Source organism: Bombyx mori, chromosome 7 (genome assembly GCF_030269925.1).
Source record: "Bombyx mori chromosome 7, ASM3026992v2".
Classification (NCBI taxonomy): Eukaryota; Metazoa; Arthropoda; class Insecta; order Lepidoptera; family Bombycidae; genus Bombyx; species Bombyx mori.
Genome location: NC_085113.1, coordinates 6,489,225 through 6,508,771, shown reverse-complemented (window position 1 = coordinate 6,508,771; position 19,547 = coordinate 6,489,225). Strand labels below are relative to the sequence as shown.

Below are 19,547 nucleotides of genomic sequence, written 5' to 3'. Positions count from 1 at the left end.
GAGATTGAGAGTGGAATATATTTAGTGATCGTAATGCAACATTTACCTAGAAATCGAGCTCTCAGTCTCTTGACCACCAAACGGAGGCGGTTCCTCTCTGAAAGGTGAGGCCATCCAGCTGAACATGTCGTGATTAGGTTTCCTCGCTATGGGCCCTGTTCTAGCGCTTCCCCAGGGGCTCTCTTTGAATCCTTCACTAAGGTCTAAATCCGTATCCAAGCTATTCAATTGTCGCCCCTGTCGTGTTTTGTATTTGATGCAACGGCTTGCCTAGATAAATAAAAGAATGTTAAAAGTAATGCTTAAATTGTTTTCATAATTATGAAAAACACGTTTTCACTTACCCCAGGCAGTTGTTCAACAAGATATCTTAGCGCATTGTTGTTGAGTCCCAAAAGATGGGTTCCGGATGTGCTAGGTGGTAAATTATATTGTATAAGTGGTAGTCCCGACTGTTTTCTTGCATTTTGTACAGCTTCAATTACTTTTGCCCAAAGATCATTCAATGATGATGATGTATAATTAAATCCATCCTCTGAAGAGACTTCATAAATCAATTTGGGCCCATCATCTTTTGGAATATCCGGACCCGGCTTGGACAGAGTAGGTTTATTTTCCTTAGAAAGCTTGCTGGGCTTCTTCGTCACTGTTTCATTTTCATTTTTCTTATCCGTGTGGTGTATAGGTCTTTTCAACAGCTTTGTTGTAGCGGTCGATAATTTAGCCGGTGCAGGCGCTTTATTTCTGTCCTTTTCTATCAATATTCTTGGTGGTTGAACTTCGATCATCTCTGCATCTAAGCTTGGTAGTGAAGATTCCTTAGATTTAATTTCAGCTGGAGCATTTATTCTGATAGTCTCGTTATCTGAAGCGGAGCTCGTGTTCGCTCTGTTCAGTTCAGTTGATAGCTGCATAGCTTGAGTGGCGTCTCTTTCTTCTTTTTCTCTATTAGCCCTTTCAAGTTCCATCATTCGCTTGGATTCTTCAATGGCTTTTTCGAGGTCACTGTCAATTGTTTCGTCTTTTATATTTAGATCTGGCATATCATGACTAACTGGTCTTTGTTTTGGCACTGGTAAAGTTTTTGTCGAAGGTGACGATTTCGTAGCCGATTTGCTTTGACAGTCCCTGTGTAGTGGCAATACTCTGTTCATGGGTCGCATGGACATTGGATTCACAACATTTGTCGGTATACCGGATTGTTGAGTTGGCGGTGCTTTAGGTAAAGTGATACTGGAACTGTTCTGTGTTGGTAAATTTATAGTATTATTCTGTACTGGAATGCAAATCATATTGTTTGTGGAATTTTGGTTTGGCAAAATATTCGCATTGTTTTGCAATGGAAAACTGATATCCGCAGCACCTTTTGAAGCTATTTTAGGGTCGACAAGGTTATTCTGTACGGTTATATTAACAGTGTTGTTACTAGAATTCACGTTGATGTTCATCGGGGCACTGTTTGGAATAGCTTGAAAAGGTACGTTTATTGTGGTTCCAGAACTTTCATTCTTCTGCTGGAATGATATCGGATCGTTTGCAATTCCGCTTACATTACCGTTGCTGTTATTTGTAACCACACGTATATTGTGCTGTTGTTGGACATGTTGCGAAATATTGCTGTCTATACTTGTATTGTTTAGTCTGTTGTTTCTCTCTGGTAAATTTATAATTCTGTTGTTTTGTGAATTCATCTGCATATATCCGATTTGATTATTTACGGAAATGTTGTGATTCGGCTTGTCGTTATTGACGATATTAACTTTAGCACAATCATTGTTAGGAATATTAGGAATGGAGATATTATTATTTGTTGCAGAGCTCATCATATTCTTGCCTCTTAGTGGTTCCTGGGTGAATTTAGGTGGTTCTACCGGTAAATTGTTTCTGTTTAATTGACCCTCCATATTTGGTACATTTGGGTTTTGCGCATTATTAGCAGCCATACTACAATTATTCAGGTTCACTTGGGAATTGTTACTAATTTGGGTATTTAACGATTGGCTTGCATTATTTGTTGCATGAGTTTGAGGGCTGTTCATCATCATACTATGATTAGGTGTTCCAGACAACAGGCCAGCGACACTATGATCGGCGGCGTTGGTGCAATTCATCAACATATCGTGGCTATTTATATTGTTTTGAGCGCCCGTTGCAAACATATTGTTGCTGTTATTTATATTATTCAACATCATATTACTAGAAGACATATTTGGATTATTTGCATTCATACCATGCAACATCGTACTCGAACCCATTGTCATATTGGGAGCGTTCATGTTGGAACAGATTTCCATTGAATTCTGATTTGCAGAGAAGAGAGAACTATTGCTAGAACAACTTCCACTGCATGAATTTTGAAGTTCTGTTTTAATATCCGGAATGTTAGGAACGTGCATCAATGAAGTATTCATAGATTGATGATTTACGTTATTCATTTGCATTGCATTACTTAGATTATTGTGCATGTTCATGTTATTCATAGAACTCATATTATTCATTTGGTGTTGCATGATTGATGAATGATCCATTGCACATCTATTGTTTTGAATTTGATTCATTACATTCATCCCTTGCATTGCCATTGCATTGTTGTCATTTCTGTTCCCGTGTATGTATGGTAGTGAGCCAGAATTATCCATCTGATTTAAATTCATATTTGTTGTATTTGCTGGCATATGATGCATATGCATAGAAGTTTCAATTTGTTGTCTATTATGCATTTGATTTACATGTTGATGCAAATTTATCATATTGCTCTCATTGTGTTGGCGATTATTTTGCATTTGCATGACATTGGGCATTTGATGTTGATGATGCATGCCTGAATTGTCGATTTGTCTGTTTTGTTGCATATTCATCTGCTGGTTTACATGCATATTATTTTCCATCAAAGAACGACTGTTGCTATTCATATGATGGTTTATTTGTTGCATGTTTTGCAATTGTGTATTATGCATGTTGTCCATCCCTCGATTGGAATGTATGGTGTGGTTATGGTTATTCAAATTGTGAGGTTGCATATTATCCATTAATATTCTATTATTTTGCATATTTGACATTGCTTGCTGCATTTGCATATGATTGTGATCATTTATTTCCGATCTGTTGGGATGTGCATTGCTGCCTAAATTGTGCATATTCATAGACTGATTTATAAGGTCATTACTGTCAGGAGTGTTACGGATGGACATCATGGTTTGGTTGTGATTTTGCTGGGAGCTCATCATATTTTCATGGAAAGATCTTCCAGAGCTGTTTTGACTAATTTGCTGTTGTAGTTGATTATTAGTATCAATTTGACGATTGTGTTGAATTTGTCCATTCATGATGTGAATCTGATTGGATGATGACATTTGATTATTTTCATGAGAAACTATTTGCATATTTCCATGAGGCATATTAGATGTATTTGTGATTTCATGATTCAATTGCATGTTATCATTGGATGAAACAATATTCATTCTACTGTTTACAGCTTCCTGACAAGATAAGTTTATATTTTGAATAGAGTTGTTTCCAGAGTTCAATAGCTGCACTTGTCCGTGAGAAGAACTTGTTGAAATCGAACACATTTGGTTTTGATTGTTGGAAGGTAGATTGTTTTGAGTACTTTGTGATGGTGGACGCATGACATTGTGAGGTATAATACTAATGGCAGGAGCATTGTTCATGCTGCCAGCCATCTGGCAACTGTTTAATTTGTGTATATTCATTTGACCCGACATGCAATCCATATTATGTTTGTTGTCATTTGTTCCCAAATTTTGAAAAGATTTTTCATTATTAGCATTATGTTGCGAGTGTGAAGCCATTATTTCTTGTGAGAAATTCAGATGACCTCCTTCAGTTTTCGAAAGAGCATTTATCTTACTCAATTTCAATGTCGTGTCAGCATCAAAAGTGCTCATACCTGATACAGGTGGATATATGTTTCCCGCTGCTATATGTATAACATTGTTCGAAGAATGGGACTGATGGTGGCTCACATTGAGATTAGGCTCATACTGATGAGAGTGTGTATTGACATTTGATAAACCATTACCATTATTTGACATTGTCATAAGACAACTTTGATTTATTTTATCATGTTCATTGTGTAAATGTGACCTTCCTGGCATATTATTGCTTTGTATGGTCATTGATGGTGTAATAATATTCGTTTTTCCTGTTCCTTGCATTTCTATCTTGTTTTCGGTATGAGCATTATTGGTTAACGTACTTATTTGTCTCCAAGGTGTTGGTGATTTAATACTCTGTGCCACACTTATAGTCGGTACATTGGACGAATTCGTATTGTCTTGCAAATTGCCACTAATTTCAATGACATGGGAGTTTTCTGTTTTAACATTGTTCTTATTTAAAGATGGTGCTATAGAGCTTGTGACTATAGGCTGTGACAGCGGTATAGGTTGCATTGAAAATGTTGTCGTAGAGTTTGGAGTCGATTGAGATATTGCCAGAACGGGCTGTCCAGTGGAAGAAACTAGAGTGACAGGAGACATCGAAACGTTTTGTTTAGTCACATTGGCGGCTCGGTGAATATTATGCGAAGCGTTTGACAACGTCATACTGTGAATCTGCGACGTTATCGGATTTATTGTCTGTCTCCCAGTCATTATTGAGTTAGGGCACGACTGCGATCCCATTGTTAAAGGTGAAGAACTCATATGGATTACTTTGGGTGTTTGACGGATGCTATTATTTAAAGCTTTCTCGGTTAATGGTTGCAGTGTAAGATTGGGAACGCTAGTTTTAACTGCCTTCATGGAAGCCGGAGAAGACTGAACCGATTGTGCCGTTACAACGTTAGGCGTCGACGATGAAACATTATCTCCGACATTGTTCACAACAACATAGCCTGTTGGTACTTCTACAATAGGTTCAATCTTACTGGCTTGGAACACTTGTGTAGTTGTTGCGGAAAAACTACTGTTTTGTGCGAGCACTCCTTGCATAGCAGTCGAGACAAATTGTTGAGATGACATTACTGTATTCTGCACAATCGTTTCTAAGCCATAATAGACAGGTTGCGTCGTAGTTAAATACATGCATCCAGATGAATCCGTCACCATTTCCAGTGTTGGTGTCGATCCGAGCAAAACTTGATCGTTGCAGAACTGAGGCAGAAGCGTACCTTGTGGTAGAATAGTTGCACCTGTCAAAGTATTACCTTGTGTTTGTAACGCATTAGGTATTATAGTGGTTTGACCATTCCCAATTCCACTCTGTGGTACGACAGTAGCACCTGCCGTCTGCAATGTATTATTTGGGAGCAGCGTTGCGGTTTGCGTTGTAATATTCCCAGGGGCCAAACCTTGTAGTGTACCTTGTGGTATTAATGTTGCACCATTTTGGGTGTGAATCGTTTGAGGTAAAATTGTAGGTCCATTTGGTCCCTGCGAAATTATTCCTTGTGTCTGTATTGCTCCTTGGGGTAAGATGGTAGCTCCCTGCTGAATAGTTTGTGGCAAGATTCCGACGTTTCCTTGGGGCAGTAATACTGGTATTCCCCCACTAGGCACAGCAACTAATCCTCCAGATTCAGTCTGTTGTATTTGGAACGTTTGAGGTACAAGACCACCTTGTGATATAAACTGTGTCGGTCCTGTCTTAAAATCTCCCTGAGGTGCAATTGTGGCGATATATTGCATATTTTGATTTTGTTGTTGAGATAGTGCTTCAACATAGGCCGACATAATGTTCTGGTTGGCTACAGGTTGCACAATTATTGAAGGCTGACCTGTTTGATTGTTAGTTTGTAATTGAATCACTGTATTTCCGGGGCCGATGGGTGTCTGATTGATTGTCGTGAAAGTTTTTTCTAGTTTAGTGTGTCGTTTTACTGAAGCGGGTTTGGGTATCGGTCGACCTCTTGGCCTATTCGTTGTTTGAAAAATGGGTTTAGGCTGAACGGGAGTCGGTTGTTTCTTTGGAGATTTTTGGGTTCCAGGCATTAAAATCTGTTGCTTGTGTGTGTTTGGTGAAGCTAGTCTTTGTGCCGACACTGCAGGTACAACAATGGTTGGATTAGATGGTCGTATCATTGGTTGGATATTTTGAATAATAGAAGAATTTGGCATTCCTTGTATTGAATTAACAGGTAAAGCTATTGACGAAGCACTGGCCATGTTTGGGAAATTTGCCACTTGATTTTTACCCTGGATAATGGGAGTAATATTACCCTGTTGATTTGAAGGTATTGTAAGTACTTGGTTGGAATTCGATGATATAACTTGTATACCCCCTGATCCAGATAAAAGTTGAGTCATATCTGTACTTCCTTGAATTTGTTGTATGTTAGTGTTTCCTTGTTTAACACAAATATTGTATGGTAAAATTCCGGGCTGTGTAATTATTTGAGGTGTCATCATTTTTCCTGCCCCAGAATTCGATTTGTTGGGCAGCAGCATTTGAGGAGTAACAACGATTTGTGGCGATGGCATCATTTGCTGATTAGTGGACACTTGAACGTTAGTAGTCTTACTTTGATCAAATATTACAGTTCCAGATTTCATTTGCTCTGTAATTGTCATAGTCATTTCGTTTGAAGGTCCCGGAGATGGTGTTTCCACAATTGTTCCATTAATGGTAATTTGCCTCGTATTGATAGATGTTCTTCTGGCTGATATGCTTTCAGCTTTTACAGTGTTTTCTGAGCCACTGACAACTCCTGCATGAATAATCATTGGTTGTGCAAAAGCACCTTGAAAAGCATTTTGAAGGGTTGTTAATGTTCGATTTTCTGGCGATTTAGGATTTTCACTCTCACTTTCACTAGTTGACACCATGTCGCAAGATGGCACATGTCTGTCATAAGAATCTTTATTTCTATAAGTGCATTGACATCTATCACATCGCACGGGTTGTTCCATTTGATTTATCGTCCCTGAAGGATCTTCAAACGATCTCATAACAAGCTCTGATTGCCCATTAACCGAATTCCCAGCAAATGTGACTGTGTAACTCTCTGTCCCACTGGCTCTATACATAAATTGATTTGTTTGACTTCTCTGTGTATCACCTGGAATATTATCTTCTGCGCCATCTAGTTGCTGAATAGGAGAAAAATCATTTTCTCGGGGGCTGCTTGGACGTGAACCACAGGAACTCTCAGATCCTGACCAATCTTCAGTACCATCTAGTTGTGCTATGGGACTACACTGTATCTTTGTATAGAAGTCTATTACATCTGCAAAGTACCCTTCGGTTTTATCATTTTTTACTGCCGTAGATTCTTCTTTTTCTTTAGTTTCACGGTAGTTTACACCAGACGTGTGAGGCACTTCATCGCATACATTATTGGAGCAACGATCTACTTTCGCTTTTTTTTCTTCCGACCTCGAATTAGTACTTTCGGCTTCCTTTGTTGCTACAGTTTGGTTTTCAACTACTATTCCTCCTCTTTGGGCAGGATTAAGTTTTTCTGTTACTGTAGATGCTTTTCCAATTTTACATCGTTTTATAGTAGATGACAATAAACTTGTATCAAATTTATTGTTCCAACTGCTTGATCTTTGTTGACCACGACCAGTTGTCAAATTTTTGAGGCCATGAGTTTGAAGCAGCATCTCAGATTTACTTCTTTTCAATTCTTTGCTTCCTGATTCAAATCTTGCATTAAGTAATTCGTCAATGATATCAGTAGGACGCAAATCTGATTTATCATTACTTTTGTCTTCGGATTGTACAACTATACCGTAAAATTCATGTCTCAAGTCTTGAAATATATCTTGCATGGATATACCATCCAGTAAATCATGGTTCAAATCTTCGAAAATAGCATCTTTTACTTCAGGAGGTAATAAGTCGGCAGTATTTTGAGGTTCTTCATCATCCTGTTGTTCTTGTTTGCAAACATTATCTAATAAATGTTCAACCACTTGCTGTACTGCTAAATCCTCTAAGGTAACAGAATTCCCTTGTTTTGTTGGAGACTTATCGTTGGATAACATGAGTGCAGATTTACTGGACCCATTCTGCAAACTTTCATGCCATGATCCAATTTCAGCCATCATTCTGTCAACTGCATGAGTTTCCAAATTATGATCTACGGTTATATTAACTCCAAAGTCAAAACCAGGCAAAGGTTCTGCTAGTATCAATTTGGTTTTGATTGTGTATCTCACTATTTTCGTAGGTTTTTTACAAGACCAAAATAATCGGGTACAAGAAAAATCAACAGGGATTAAGAATTCTTCATAATCTGATACTGAAGGTACAATTTTTCCCAAAGTATTTACTGTTAGTGATCCAAGTATAAATTGAACTTTATTAATTTCACCATACCTTTTCTTTTTCTTGTCAAGCTCAACATAAACAGGTCTTGTTAGTTCAAAATCTGTGTCTTTTTGTAAACTTTTCTTAGGTACATCTTTCCCATGTGTAGGGCAAAACACTCTTTTATCATCCATAAAGGCACAAGTTTGTTTTCTTGCACAGGCATAGTGGTAGGTCTCACTACAATTTTTAGCGCAACAACCGACACTTGCACCTTTTGTTTCACATGCAGCACATTTAATCATTTTTCCTCTGGATATTGCTGAATGTACATTTTGCAAAGATCCATCTATTTCTTCAAACACTTCTGCTGACCATAAAGCACAATTAGCATGAATCCAATCATTCTGACCACAATAAAGCAAGCGTCCTTCCATTGACGGAGTAGCGTCACCGACCACTTTGCACAAGACACAAGTTCTAGAATCAAAAACTGGATAAAAGTCTATCAAATCTTCTTCTATTTTATTTTCATCGTTTTCAATTTTTGGAACTATCTGATCTTGGGGTCTTTCGATTGATTGTGCAGAAGCTTTAAGCCCTTTATTATCAGACATGTCATCATCTTTTAAGGATTCACTATCTTCCAGTTCACCCTCAACTTCCAAATTTGGTTGAAGACAATTGTTTTCACAATCAAACCAGGGAAATGTTTCTGAGAATAAATCTTTGTAAATTTTCTTCAAGTCGTCATTTACTGTCCTGGTAATAACTTCCTTCATATCATGATTAAAATCTTTTAAAGAAACATATTCATCATTATTGACTCTTTTCTTTATGTCTAGTAAAGATGGTGACACCATCTTATTATTTTCAGTCATTTCAGCAACTATTGTATCATTAATTCTTACAATGGCTGGGCTCAAGTCTTGTTCACTTCGAGCTTGTGGGAAGCTCCTCACTGTCTCATCATCACAATATTTTTCAACATTAGGAGATGCTGGTAGCATTGTTGTTGCTTTGTCGTTTTGTTTCTGAGAAGGGTAATTTTCGTGTACTTCAACACAAGGGGCATCAAACTCTGTCTTGGTACCATAAAGACCTGTTGAAAAGCAGACCTCTTTATTCTGCATCAAGGGTTCCTGAAGATTTACAACTTTATGAGAAGTATGTGGAATGTCTTCCTTTTCCATATCGACATCAGCTAACAGCGATGAACAACGCCATACTTGCGACTCGGTTGTATCATCTTTGGTTTGTGCATTATTACGTTTTCCTCTAGAGCTGTTTCTGTAGACTTTAGTTTCAGTTGTTTTCAAAGAATCATCTTCGGATTCAAAGTGTAGTTTTCTGATAGCCTGTGGTGATGTAATGCGGTACGGTTTGTTAGCGATCGGCGTATTTTTGTGTGGTGTCAATTTTAGTAATGCACAAGCTTTTTTACTCTTGGCAAGTAGTTTGAGTAGATGTAAAAGTCGTCCTTTTAAATGTTCAGTAAGCATTTTCCTCCAAGGGGGATCATGAGGCATGCATTTACAACAAATATACTCGATCGAGGGCGGAAGTGCGGAAAGAAGTTGGTACTCCTCTCCAGATAAACCTTCACAGCTTGCATGTACCCAGCGGCCACACCAACCACATTCCATCATCTGAAATTATTTAGAGATTTTGTTTAAAACTGATAACATGTATAAAGATTCAAATAAAATAAATATCCATTCAAAATTACCTTGCTATCAAAATCATTATCTCTGTAACACGCTTGACAGAGCGGACAATAATTTCCTTTTTGTCTAAGTTTAAAGCATGGACCACAAAAAGGTAAACTACCAACAAACTTGCTCACGCGAGTACTTTCGCAGCTTTTACATTTCAGACACGCACTGCAGATCTGTAGACAAAAACGTTATTTTATTATACAGATAATTAATTCTAAGACGTTTATATATTCACGTAAAGGCTTTTAAAAGCGGACGAAGATGTCATCCTTATGATAAGTGGTCACCAGTGCTGATGAACGTTAGCAATCTGATATAATACAGACTTATAGTCGATATCATTTCTCTCCTACACTCAAACCACCTAGGGAAAGGTTTCTCATTGAGTTGGGATATTTTTAATTTAAGCATGCTCATAACCACCCGTCACTACCACAAAGTAGTACATACTCCAGTTTGAAATGTGGGAAATCCTTACAGTACAATACAATTGAGACTACGTTCTCATGTCTCGAGGCGAGTGGCGACATTCGCATTGTGACGGTTATCTGGAAAATATTTAATTTTATGACCAGGTTGGTTGTGAGAGCAACTACTCCTCTAAACCAATAAAATATTTTTGTATTCTACTTCGCTAAAAATATGATAAATGCAATGACCTGTGGCCAGTCACTACGATGGTCCGGAGGTGCAGCGGGCAGACAAATTGCATGATGTGGCGCAGCGCACAGACGACATCGTAAACGGGCGGCGGCGCGCTCGCACACGGCACAGCACGCACAGCGCGCGCACCGCCAGCCGCGCCCGCCGCTCGCGTCCTCCGCGCACCACGTGTGGTACCACTCGCAACAGCTCGAGCACACTACCATCTGCTTTGAAAAAAATACAGAAATTTTAAACTGTTGTGTTTCATTCATTTCTACATCCATTACTTTTCCTTTAGAAGAACTGCTGAATTAAAATCATGTCAATTTTATAATTTTCAGGTCATTCAAAACTCATTCAAAAGTTAGGCTTGCTGAAAGCTTTAATTTGTGTTAGCTTTGGCATGGTGAACCAATGAAAAAATACAATACTGATTAGGTTTCAGTATAAACAATAAGACTAGATTCAACACACATTTTTGTATTTTAGATAGCTGTACACTAAACTTTTAAAAGACAGTGGCTGGTTTTTTTGAGACTTACTTTTTCTTGGCCAGCACTTCCGCATAAGAAACACAATTTGGCAACAGTGAATGGTAAAGTGCCGATGAGACCAAATCCAGAATTGCATACTTCATCAGGGTCGTAACTCTCCCAAAAATCGACACATATTAATTCTGGTCGATTTTGTCCACATTTCTGTGTGCGCCCGCGGACCTATAAAGCGCAATTCAAGATTAATTAGCAATGTTAATCATTAATAATTTTTTAATTATACATATTTTTCAGGTAAATATAAATATTTTACTAGTTAATACTTGTTGTACCATTTTCTGTTAATCTCTCTTTTCCAAATTGTAACACCCGAAAATTAAAATTTTATTTCATGTATTCACGAATTACCTCCACATTTAAGGAATAATGTCATGTACTTAAAAGGTAAATAAAATCATCTGGTCATAGGGCATGTTGAGAGTGTACTGCATGCAATGTAATATCAATATCTGGTCTACTTCTCTCGTCATCAGTTGAACTAAATGCTTGTTTAACTTCATACACAATAAAGAATCAGATCAGCTGTTATGACATACAATTAAGACTCCAACCTCATGTCCTTAAGATTGAGTACTATAATCAGATAGTGACTTCTGCACACTCTCATAATTATTTAATACCAGGTACTTTTTTACTGGTGGCAGGACCTCTTGTGACTCCGCACGGGTAGATACCACCCTGCCTATTTCTGCCGTGAAGCAGTAATGCGTTTCGGTTTGAAGGGTGGGGCAGCCGTTGTAACTATACTTGAGACCTTAGAATTTATATTTCAAGGTGGGTGGCGCATTTACGTTGTAGATATCTATGGGTTCCAGTAACAAATAAACCCCACGTGGGCTGTGAATTCGTCCAACCATCTAATAAAAAAAAAGCTACACTGTGAGGACACAGATTACAGATTGATCTACTGCGAACCATATTTGCTAAACAAAATTAGTCCACATCACTATTAAACAATCATCTTACATTAGTGATGTTGGATAAAGGTTTCTGTATAGTTTTCTTGGGTATGAGGTCCATTACAGTTTCATCCTCACTTGATTCTGCTTTACCCTGTTTAGCCAGCAATGGATCAACTTTTCTTTTCTTTGGTTCTACAGGGGATTCCTCTACATCCTTTACTGAAACCGCTTCAAGAATTATCTGTGGTACTTTATTCTCCAGATCTACCTCAGATTCTTCACTTGATAAATCAGGTGCTTCAATATCTTTATCAATGGTAGAGACAGTGTTATCTTCTTCAGATATAACTTTGTCATGTTTGTCTTTTTCTTCCATAGTAGGAAAAGTAGCAATAGGTTGTCCCAATACAATGGATGCACTTCGACAGACATGCTTAACTCTTGGACCTTTGAGTTCCATTTTTTGCCTCTTAGGGTCTTCAATTTGTTTGGCCTCTGATTTATCTTTTTTCCTAACTTTTATCCTTGTTAATTGGCGCTTCCTACTGGCACAAAAATCTTCATTGTTTTCTTCTGTATTTGATTGTTCCTTTGAAACCTTCTCCTGAAAGCAAATTTGAACACAAGTCACATTATTGGCACAGATTAACACTGTGCAGTGGGATGATTCGAAAACTTTTTACAATATTACAATCAAATTCATCTCAAACAAAAGGGTCCTCATGTGCAATGGTTTAAAATTTAATATAAAATTGGATTAGTTCATTCTATATAAAGAGAAAATACAGTAATTATGTATTATTTAATAAACAACGACATATTTTTAAAAAATATGAATTGAGTAATTAATTTAATGTAAACAAACCTCAACTTTTTCTGGCTCCTCTACTGTTTTCTTGGTTGACGTCAAACTACCAAATATGTTTGTTTCATTGTCATTCACACTTAACCCAAAAACAGGCTGACTGGTTACAGCAGCGTTTGTAGTAGGCACTCTTAGCGGATTCGCTGGTGATAAAGGAGTAGGCTTAACACTTGGCCTCATGTTAGGTGGCAACATAGCAGTAAGGCTAGCTCTAATGCTGGGTGGTACTTGAAAAGCCTTTAAGCACATTTTCAGCCAGCACGCAGGACATCTAGTTTTATTTGTACATCGTAATAACTTCCACTGTTGTGATCTAACTATTGGTGGTACATGACAATTTCCTGTAAATTATTTTAAGTACAATTACAAAAATCACAAAATAAAATAAAATGGAGTTGTAACAGTTCTGTTGCTACTAAAAAGACATCTATTCTGCTTTTAGTCAAATTAACTGACACAAGAATAAATTTTTATTTTTATTTTATTTACTTAAGTATTACATTTTAATTTTATCTAATTCATACCTTCTCCTTTTAGGCAGTGCATTGAGACAGGACCCATTCTATGAGCCATTTTATCTCTTTTCAAGAGTTTTGTGATAAATTTGCGACAAGATTCACATGAATAAATTCCAAATTTTCTGGCTTGTTTCACAAATCTGTAAAACCTCACAGCTCCACAAACTCCACAAGTTACAGTTGTTGGTGGATTGTTTGCTGAAATACAAATACAGTTTAATAAAATAACTTTCAGGTGGTTCAAAGGTTGTACTGCTATTCATTATTTAACTTACATGAGGCTGATGTGAGCATCGAGAAAGGACCATCTAATCCAGAAGTTGTTTGAGCGGGAGAATTAAGTTGTAATCTAGCCTCCCTTATTATAACTTTTCCACTTAGTAACTGAGAAGCTGATTTGTCTTTATCTGGACTTGGTAAAATTGGTTTATCTAATTCTTCTCCACTTCCCTCAGCACTATCACTCTCCCAACTCTCTTCAGATTCAGAACCACTACTGGTGCTGCTTGAGCTACTTGCATCAGATATGTCCATTAATTTTCTCATAGCATGCCCGGACCTGTCATCCTTGGCTGATTCAGTTGTTTTCACCTTTTCTGAACATTCTACATTGGAATTCTCATCTTGATGTTCGCGTTCCTTATCATAAGAAAATAGATCATGAACTCCTTTTCGTGAACCACTATTAAGAGATAAAAAGGAGTTTGTTGTTTTGTCTTTGAATAAACTAGAAGTTTTAAGAACAGATTTTTCCTTATTTTTTTCTGCTTCAATAATTTTATTGAGTTCATCTTCATCTGGAGTTTCATCATCGTCATTATGTATATTATTGAAAACCAATCTCTTTAGCTTTGGTTTCTTAAGAACCTTTCCTGAAGATATTATACTTGTTATTGCTGTTGGCTCCTCACCATCTATAAACCTTTTATTGGGTTTAATAACACGAGATGAATGGGCACTTCTAACAGGCAATACAAATTTTGTTGTTGTTCCATTATTATCTCTTTCAACAGGTGATGAATTTCTTGGTGGTGGTGAAATACAACGGTTCTCACTCAGCTGTGAAAATTTATTCATAGGTTTTGACAAAGGATTCAAATTTTTTCTTAAATACCCTTCTTGATGTTCTGATGAAGACTTAGAGCTCAAATCAGTAAGTTTCGCGGGTTTAAGTATACTGTTGAATGTTGAATATTCAGTTTGTTTCAATAAAGATTTTTTCTTTATAATAGGGACAAGAGGAGCATGATGTTTTGAAGGAAGCTTTTTTAGGGGAAAAAATATATCTTCACAGCTTTCAACAGTACCAAAGGTTACTGTTTTCTTTACAGGTTTATCAGCTTTTGTGGCCTCCATTTTATTTTGCGACCGGGTACGCACAGGAGACTTTGATGTATGGATACTTTTAGAGTCTTGTTTTTTGTTTGGTTGACTTAATTCGTTTTCAGTGGCTTCAATTTCATTTTTGACTTCATTGTTTGCTTCTTTCTTTTCTTCTTCCTAAAATAAGAAAATAAGACATTACTAATGAACACATAGTATAAAACAATTACTTAATATTATATTGTTTTATTTTCTTTATCTAAGAGTATATTTGTAATATGTGTTTAATATACATAATTTTTCCAATGTAATGAATGTAGTTTATAGCATAAAAAAGTAATATGTAAAGTACTAGTAACAATTTTAAATCTTAAAATAAGGTGAAAAGACTTTTAGAAAGCCTCACTATCAGAATCAAGCAGACAATAGCATTGAACCAGGCCATAAATTTCTATATGAAAATAAAATAAAAATCCATAAATCTCAAACAAAGTGAACACAAAACTGAACTAATCCAATATACAACTTTATAGCAAGTAGCTTAGTGAGAGGCTGGGAATAAACTGCTATAGATATTGAGGAGAGTCACCAATAACAAATTGTTGTCTATTGAATTCATACATTACTGTATGGTATATTTATACCAATATTATAATATTCACCACTTTTATTAATTATACTGGAAAGACAACTATTATCCCTGGCTCTTGAAAAAGATGTTGTTAACATTTGAGGACACAAAAGTAAAAGCAAAAGACAGAAACACACCTAAAATTATTACTTCTAACCAGAGTCTGTCTAGTCATCAAATAAATTAGCAATTGTTGTGCACACTCGCCTGAATCACTAGTATATCATACATATAGTAACACTAAAAAATCAATCAAATCAAATCAAAGCAATCATTCAAAAGTGACAACCTAATTTATCAACATGTTTAGAAGAGTAGCAGTATATATAGATTTTGAGCTTCCATACTATATATTTTACTAAAAACATTACATCATTCTGCAAAAGTTAATGTTGCAAGCTGCAAAGTTAATGTTGAAATGAAGAATTCCAAGTTCAACACTCCTTACTTAAATTCTTCTCCTGTGTTTATGGGAGTTAGAATAAACACAACTAAAGCAAGAACACCAAGGTGCCGAATGCCATTTGTATTAGGAAAGATACTAATTCTAACATTTCTAACCTAGATAATAAACACATATGTGAACTGTATTAGCACCATTCTAAACAATCGTTTATTAAAGCTCCCTTAAGATTTAGTTTGAGCCAAACATGCTCCAACGGAAAATTCAAATTCAATTCAAATCAAATTATATCTGAAAATTCTAGGTGAGTTTTTCTTTAAAAGAAATAAGACTATATTAGATAATATACAACAACCTCTCCATATATAGACTCATGACTCAAAAATATCAACAGACAGTGTATTCTTGGGATATGTTGATATACTAGGCACTGCACTTAATTGGATTATTTTGATGGACATACATGAAAAACACTATAAAATCCCTGAGGATGTTAGTTTCATATTCTCAGCTGGATATGTTCCTCTTTTCTAGGAAAACCAAACATATAGGGTAGAAGATTTTACTGCATGGTGTGAAACAAATATACCTAAAGACCACACAATAAAAAGAATCAAAATTTTATGATCTTACGAGCTAACGAAAAGTGGATGCATGGTTAGTTTATATCCTGTTGAAGTGGAATACCTCTTCCAGCGAAATCTCTCTATGACTAAAAGACCTTGACATGTCAAGAATTACTAGAAATTCTATACTTGAATGAAAATCTTAAGGTACGCTAGTAGATACTTATCAATTTTGGGTAGGCAGGCAGGTAGAGAAATGCAGAAAACAGAGGTGAGCATATTGGGCATTGATAGGGGTCCCTTAAACCTACACCAGGGTCAAAATTCCTCTCCTAATTCTTCAATTCCTCTCTCAATAATAATATGAATCCAGCACCTGCACACTGAATACATGGATCAACATTCATTTCATTATGATCTACTGGGAACTTACTGTCTTCCAAGTGAATACATATGAATCATAGAAGCAGTTGCAAATTATACAGTCAAGCTGATATCAAACCTGAATTAACTCTAACTGTATAGTGGTATTGCATTGGAAATTAAAATCCATCTCTAAGGCATTATTCTGGCACAATGGATATGCATACAAAGGGAACAGTAGGTAATGATTGCAACCCTGAACACATTTCACCTATTTAAACAAAAAAAGCACATCTACAAGTAAAAATTTAATTGACACAGTCTACAAGTAATAAAACAAAAAATTCATTGGTATGGACTCGTAGTGTCACAAGCGAGAGTTGTCTTAACTGAAATTACAACATGACTAATACATCAACTATTCATCACTACACTACAAAAGTTCATTGGCAAGAGTTATTTGATAGTCATTTTTACAGAAAAGCTGTGATTTATTGACCCATCAAAGCAACAAAAAACAAATACCATTAAATACACAGGGGACCTAAGTTTCGTTATATTATGCAATGATGAGAAACAGGATCACACACAATTAAACTTACGAAAGAGCAAATTTCAAGTTTTATCTGCTGTACCAAAATCATTATTAAAACTTTATAAAACGTATGTAAGACCATTGTTGAAGTATGCATTTGGAATATGGAACCCCTAGTTTAAGAAAAACTCAAAGTTTGACCATTTAGAGAAAGTTCAGAGATAAATGACAAAGATTTTTAGAACATAAAGATATTTTACCCTGTAGTGATTGGCAGCCCTTTGCCTCACATCTCTTGTGAACAGAGAGAAAAGTGTTATTGAAACATATAAAGATACTGATTTGTTGAAACCAGGTTCCTAGTATTGAGAATCTGTTCACCCACAATAAGAATCAACGTCTACAAGGACATTCATGAAAACTAAGCAGGCGCATCATAACAGAGCCCTTTGAAGCATTTTTACCAAACTGTAATTACAGAATGAAAGTGGCTGCCTTAAGGTGTTGTATCAACAGCAGTATTGAACTGCTTTAAAAACAGACTTAACAGATTCTCCAAATATCAAAATGTGAACCTATTATGCTGTTGATCTGTTTAAAATATAATAATCAATTTCAAAGAACAGTACAAGGAACAAGTTCAAGGAACAGTATAATATTTGAGAAGATTAGCAAGAATGTTTTAGCAGTAAAACATTTCTTGCTAATCTGTGAATTATATTATAGTAGAATGTTATAAATCTACTCACTCTAACTCCTTGATTTTATTTTAATAATGTTACTGACAAAATTCTGAATTGCAAAATATATTATTTGTCTAATAGATAGATAGAACTAGGAGATGAAACATTCTCCCTCCTTTGTTACAATTTCTGGCCTACCATCAACCTTAATCAGTTCCAATTGCAAATTTGCTAGTTATTTTTATAAAACTACATAAACTCATTTAAAAGTAATAATAAAAATTGATTTATGTTATAGTTTTGAGTTTTACATTTACTAAATACTATGTTTCTCTATGAGGAGACACAATAGTGAGGTTATGTTGTAGAGTTCGCCTCTATTTACAAATTTTAATTTCATACTGCAGTCTTGGTCTAAACAATCTCAAAATTATCAACACGTTTCAGCCATAACAGTTTTGTTGGTAAGTAGAGTATTGAAATGTCAATCCAACATACTTTACTTTATGGGCGATTAAGCAAAACATTTATTGCTTGTCGATATTACGTAAACACAACATATCCGGGTATTAAAATTATGAAAAAAAGAGTATTTATAATAAACGCTTATGTTGTGAACAATGAATTTTACCTCTTGTTCCCCAGCAAAATCATTAGCAGCAACGCTGCGGGCTGGCGGGCCCTCTGCAGCAGTTTCATGATAAACAGTCCCAGATAAAACACTGATACGCTTTCTGTTTTGAAATTTGAGTGGCTTTCCAGGGAATCTCGACCTTCCCATTTTGATGTGAATGTAACCGAAGGACATTTAGTGCGTTCCTGGCAATTGCGAGGAAAGAGGCGCGCATGCTCGGGCCCGCGCGCTCCGCAACGCCATTTCACTCATTTATGCAATGTATATTTTACAAATTACTTAGCAGTTTTAATCACGAACACTTTCAAACATAAACACAGAAATCACCCTTTTTATTTTTCACTAAAACTGTCATTATTGATTGTCTTTGCGCAAAACACATCATTCATCATTTTAATGGTGGACTGGTTGTTAACGCCGTCGTATAAAACGAGCTTCCATTCATCGAAGCGTCGGCTGCTATTGAAACAAAAGAGAACTTATAGAACGTTACGGATTACGGTGAATTTGATTTCACGATACACAATGATACACTCAATTAATTCAACTGCGTTTTGTGACATTAGGTATTTTATCATACAATTAAATAAAATTGATTCGTAGTAGATTGACAAAGATGGCTGATCGTCGCGGTTTTAACAATAGCGAACGCGAGTGATTAACGAGACGAGGCGCGAGGCCGCGGTGTGAACGACACCTGGCTCTCGGAGGCCAGTTATGGATTTTGAACCAATAGCGACGTTAATTCGGACCGGTATGAAAACAAACATGTCGCTTACTACTACACACCAATAGATAGAAAAGAAACACACTTGCGCACAAATGAATATAATGAACAAGGCTCATCTCAAGTCACGCACTGTTTCTTTTATTTTAAACTAAATTTTTTATTGAATCAAAATAATTTACATGTATGCATTCTTTATAGTTTATTTTCATCGTTTTAATTATTTGGGTGCATTTTACCTACATTAAAGTGTGAACAAAGTC

General features: G+C 36.2%; 1 protein-coding gene across 2 annotated transcripts in view; it reads right to left on the bottom strand.

Annotated features, from left to right (window-relative positions):
• The window catches only part of LOC101742231 (histone-lysine N-methyltransferase trithorax), a 26,531-nt gene extending 6,984 nt beyond the window's left edge, over positions 1 to 19,547 (bottom strand). Inside the window, exons 1-10 of one of the 2 annotated variants that reach the window (XM_038011898.2) lie at positions 18,555 to 19,547; positions 13,695 to 14,919; positions 13,426 to 13,617; positions 12,902 to 13,242; positions 12,101 to 12,640; positions 11,123 to 11,296; positions 10,595 to 10,807; positions 9,947 to 10,108; positions 345 to 9,866; positions 47 to 270 (exon numbers count right to left, since the gene is read on the bottom strand). In XM_038011898.2, coding sequence (XP_037867826.1) covers positions 47 to 270; positions 345 to 9,866; positions 9,947 to 10,108; positions 10,595 to 10,807; positions 11,123 to 11,296; positions 12,101 to 12,640; positions 12,902 to 13,242; positions 13,426 to 13,617; positions 13,695 to 14,919; positions 18,555 to 18,731 — 12,770 coding nt within the window. In that variant the 5' untranslated portion in view covers positions 18,732 to 19,547. The remainder of the gene's footprint in view (positions 1 to 46; positions 271 to 344; positions 9,867 to 9,946; positions 10,109 to 10,594; positions 10,808 to 11,122; positions 11,297 to 12,100; positions 12,641 to 12,901; positions 13,243 to 13,425; positions 13,618 to 13,694; positions 14,920 to 18,554) is intronic. The other variant, XM_038011899.2, reaches the window with a different exon arrangement.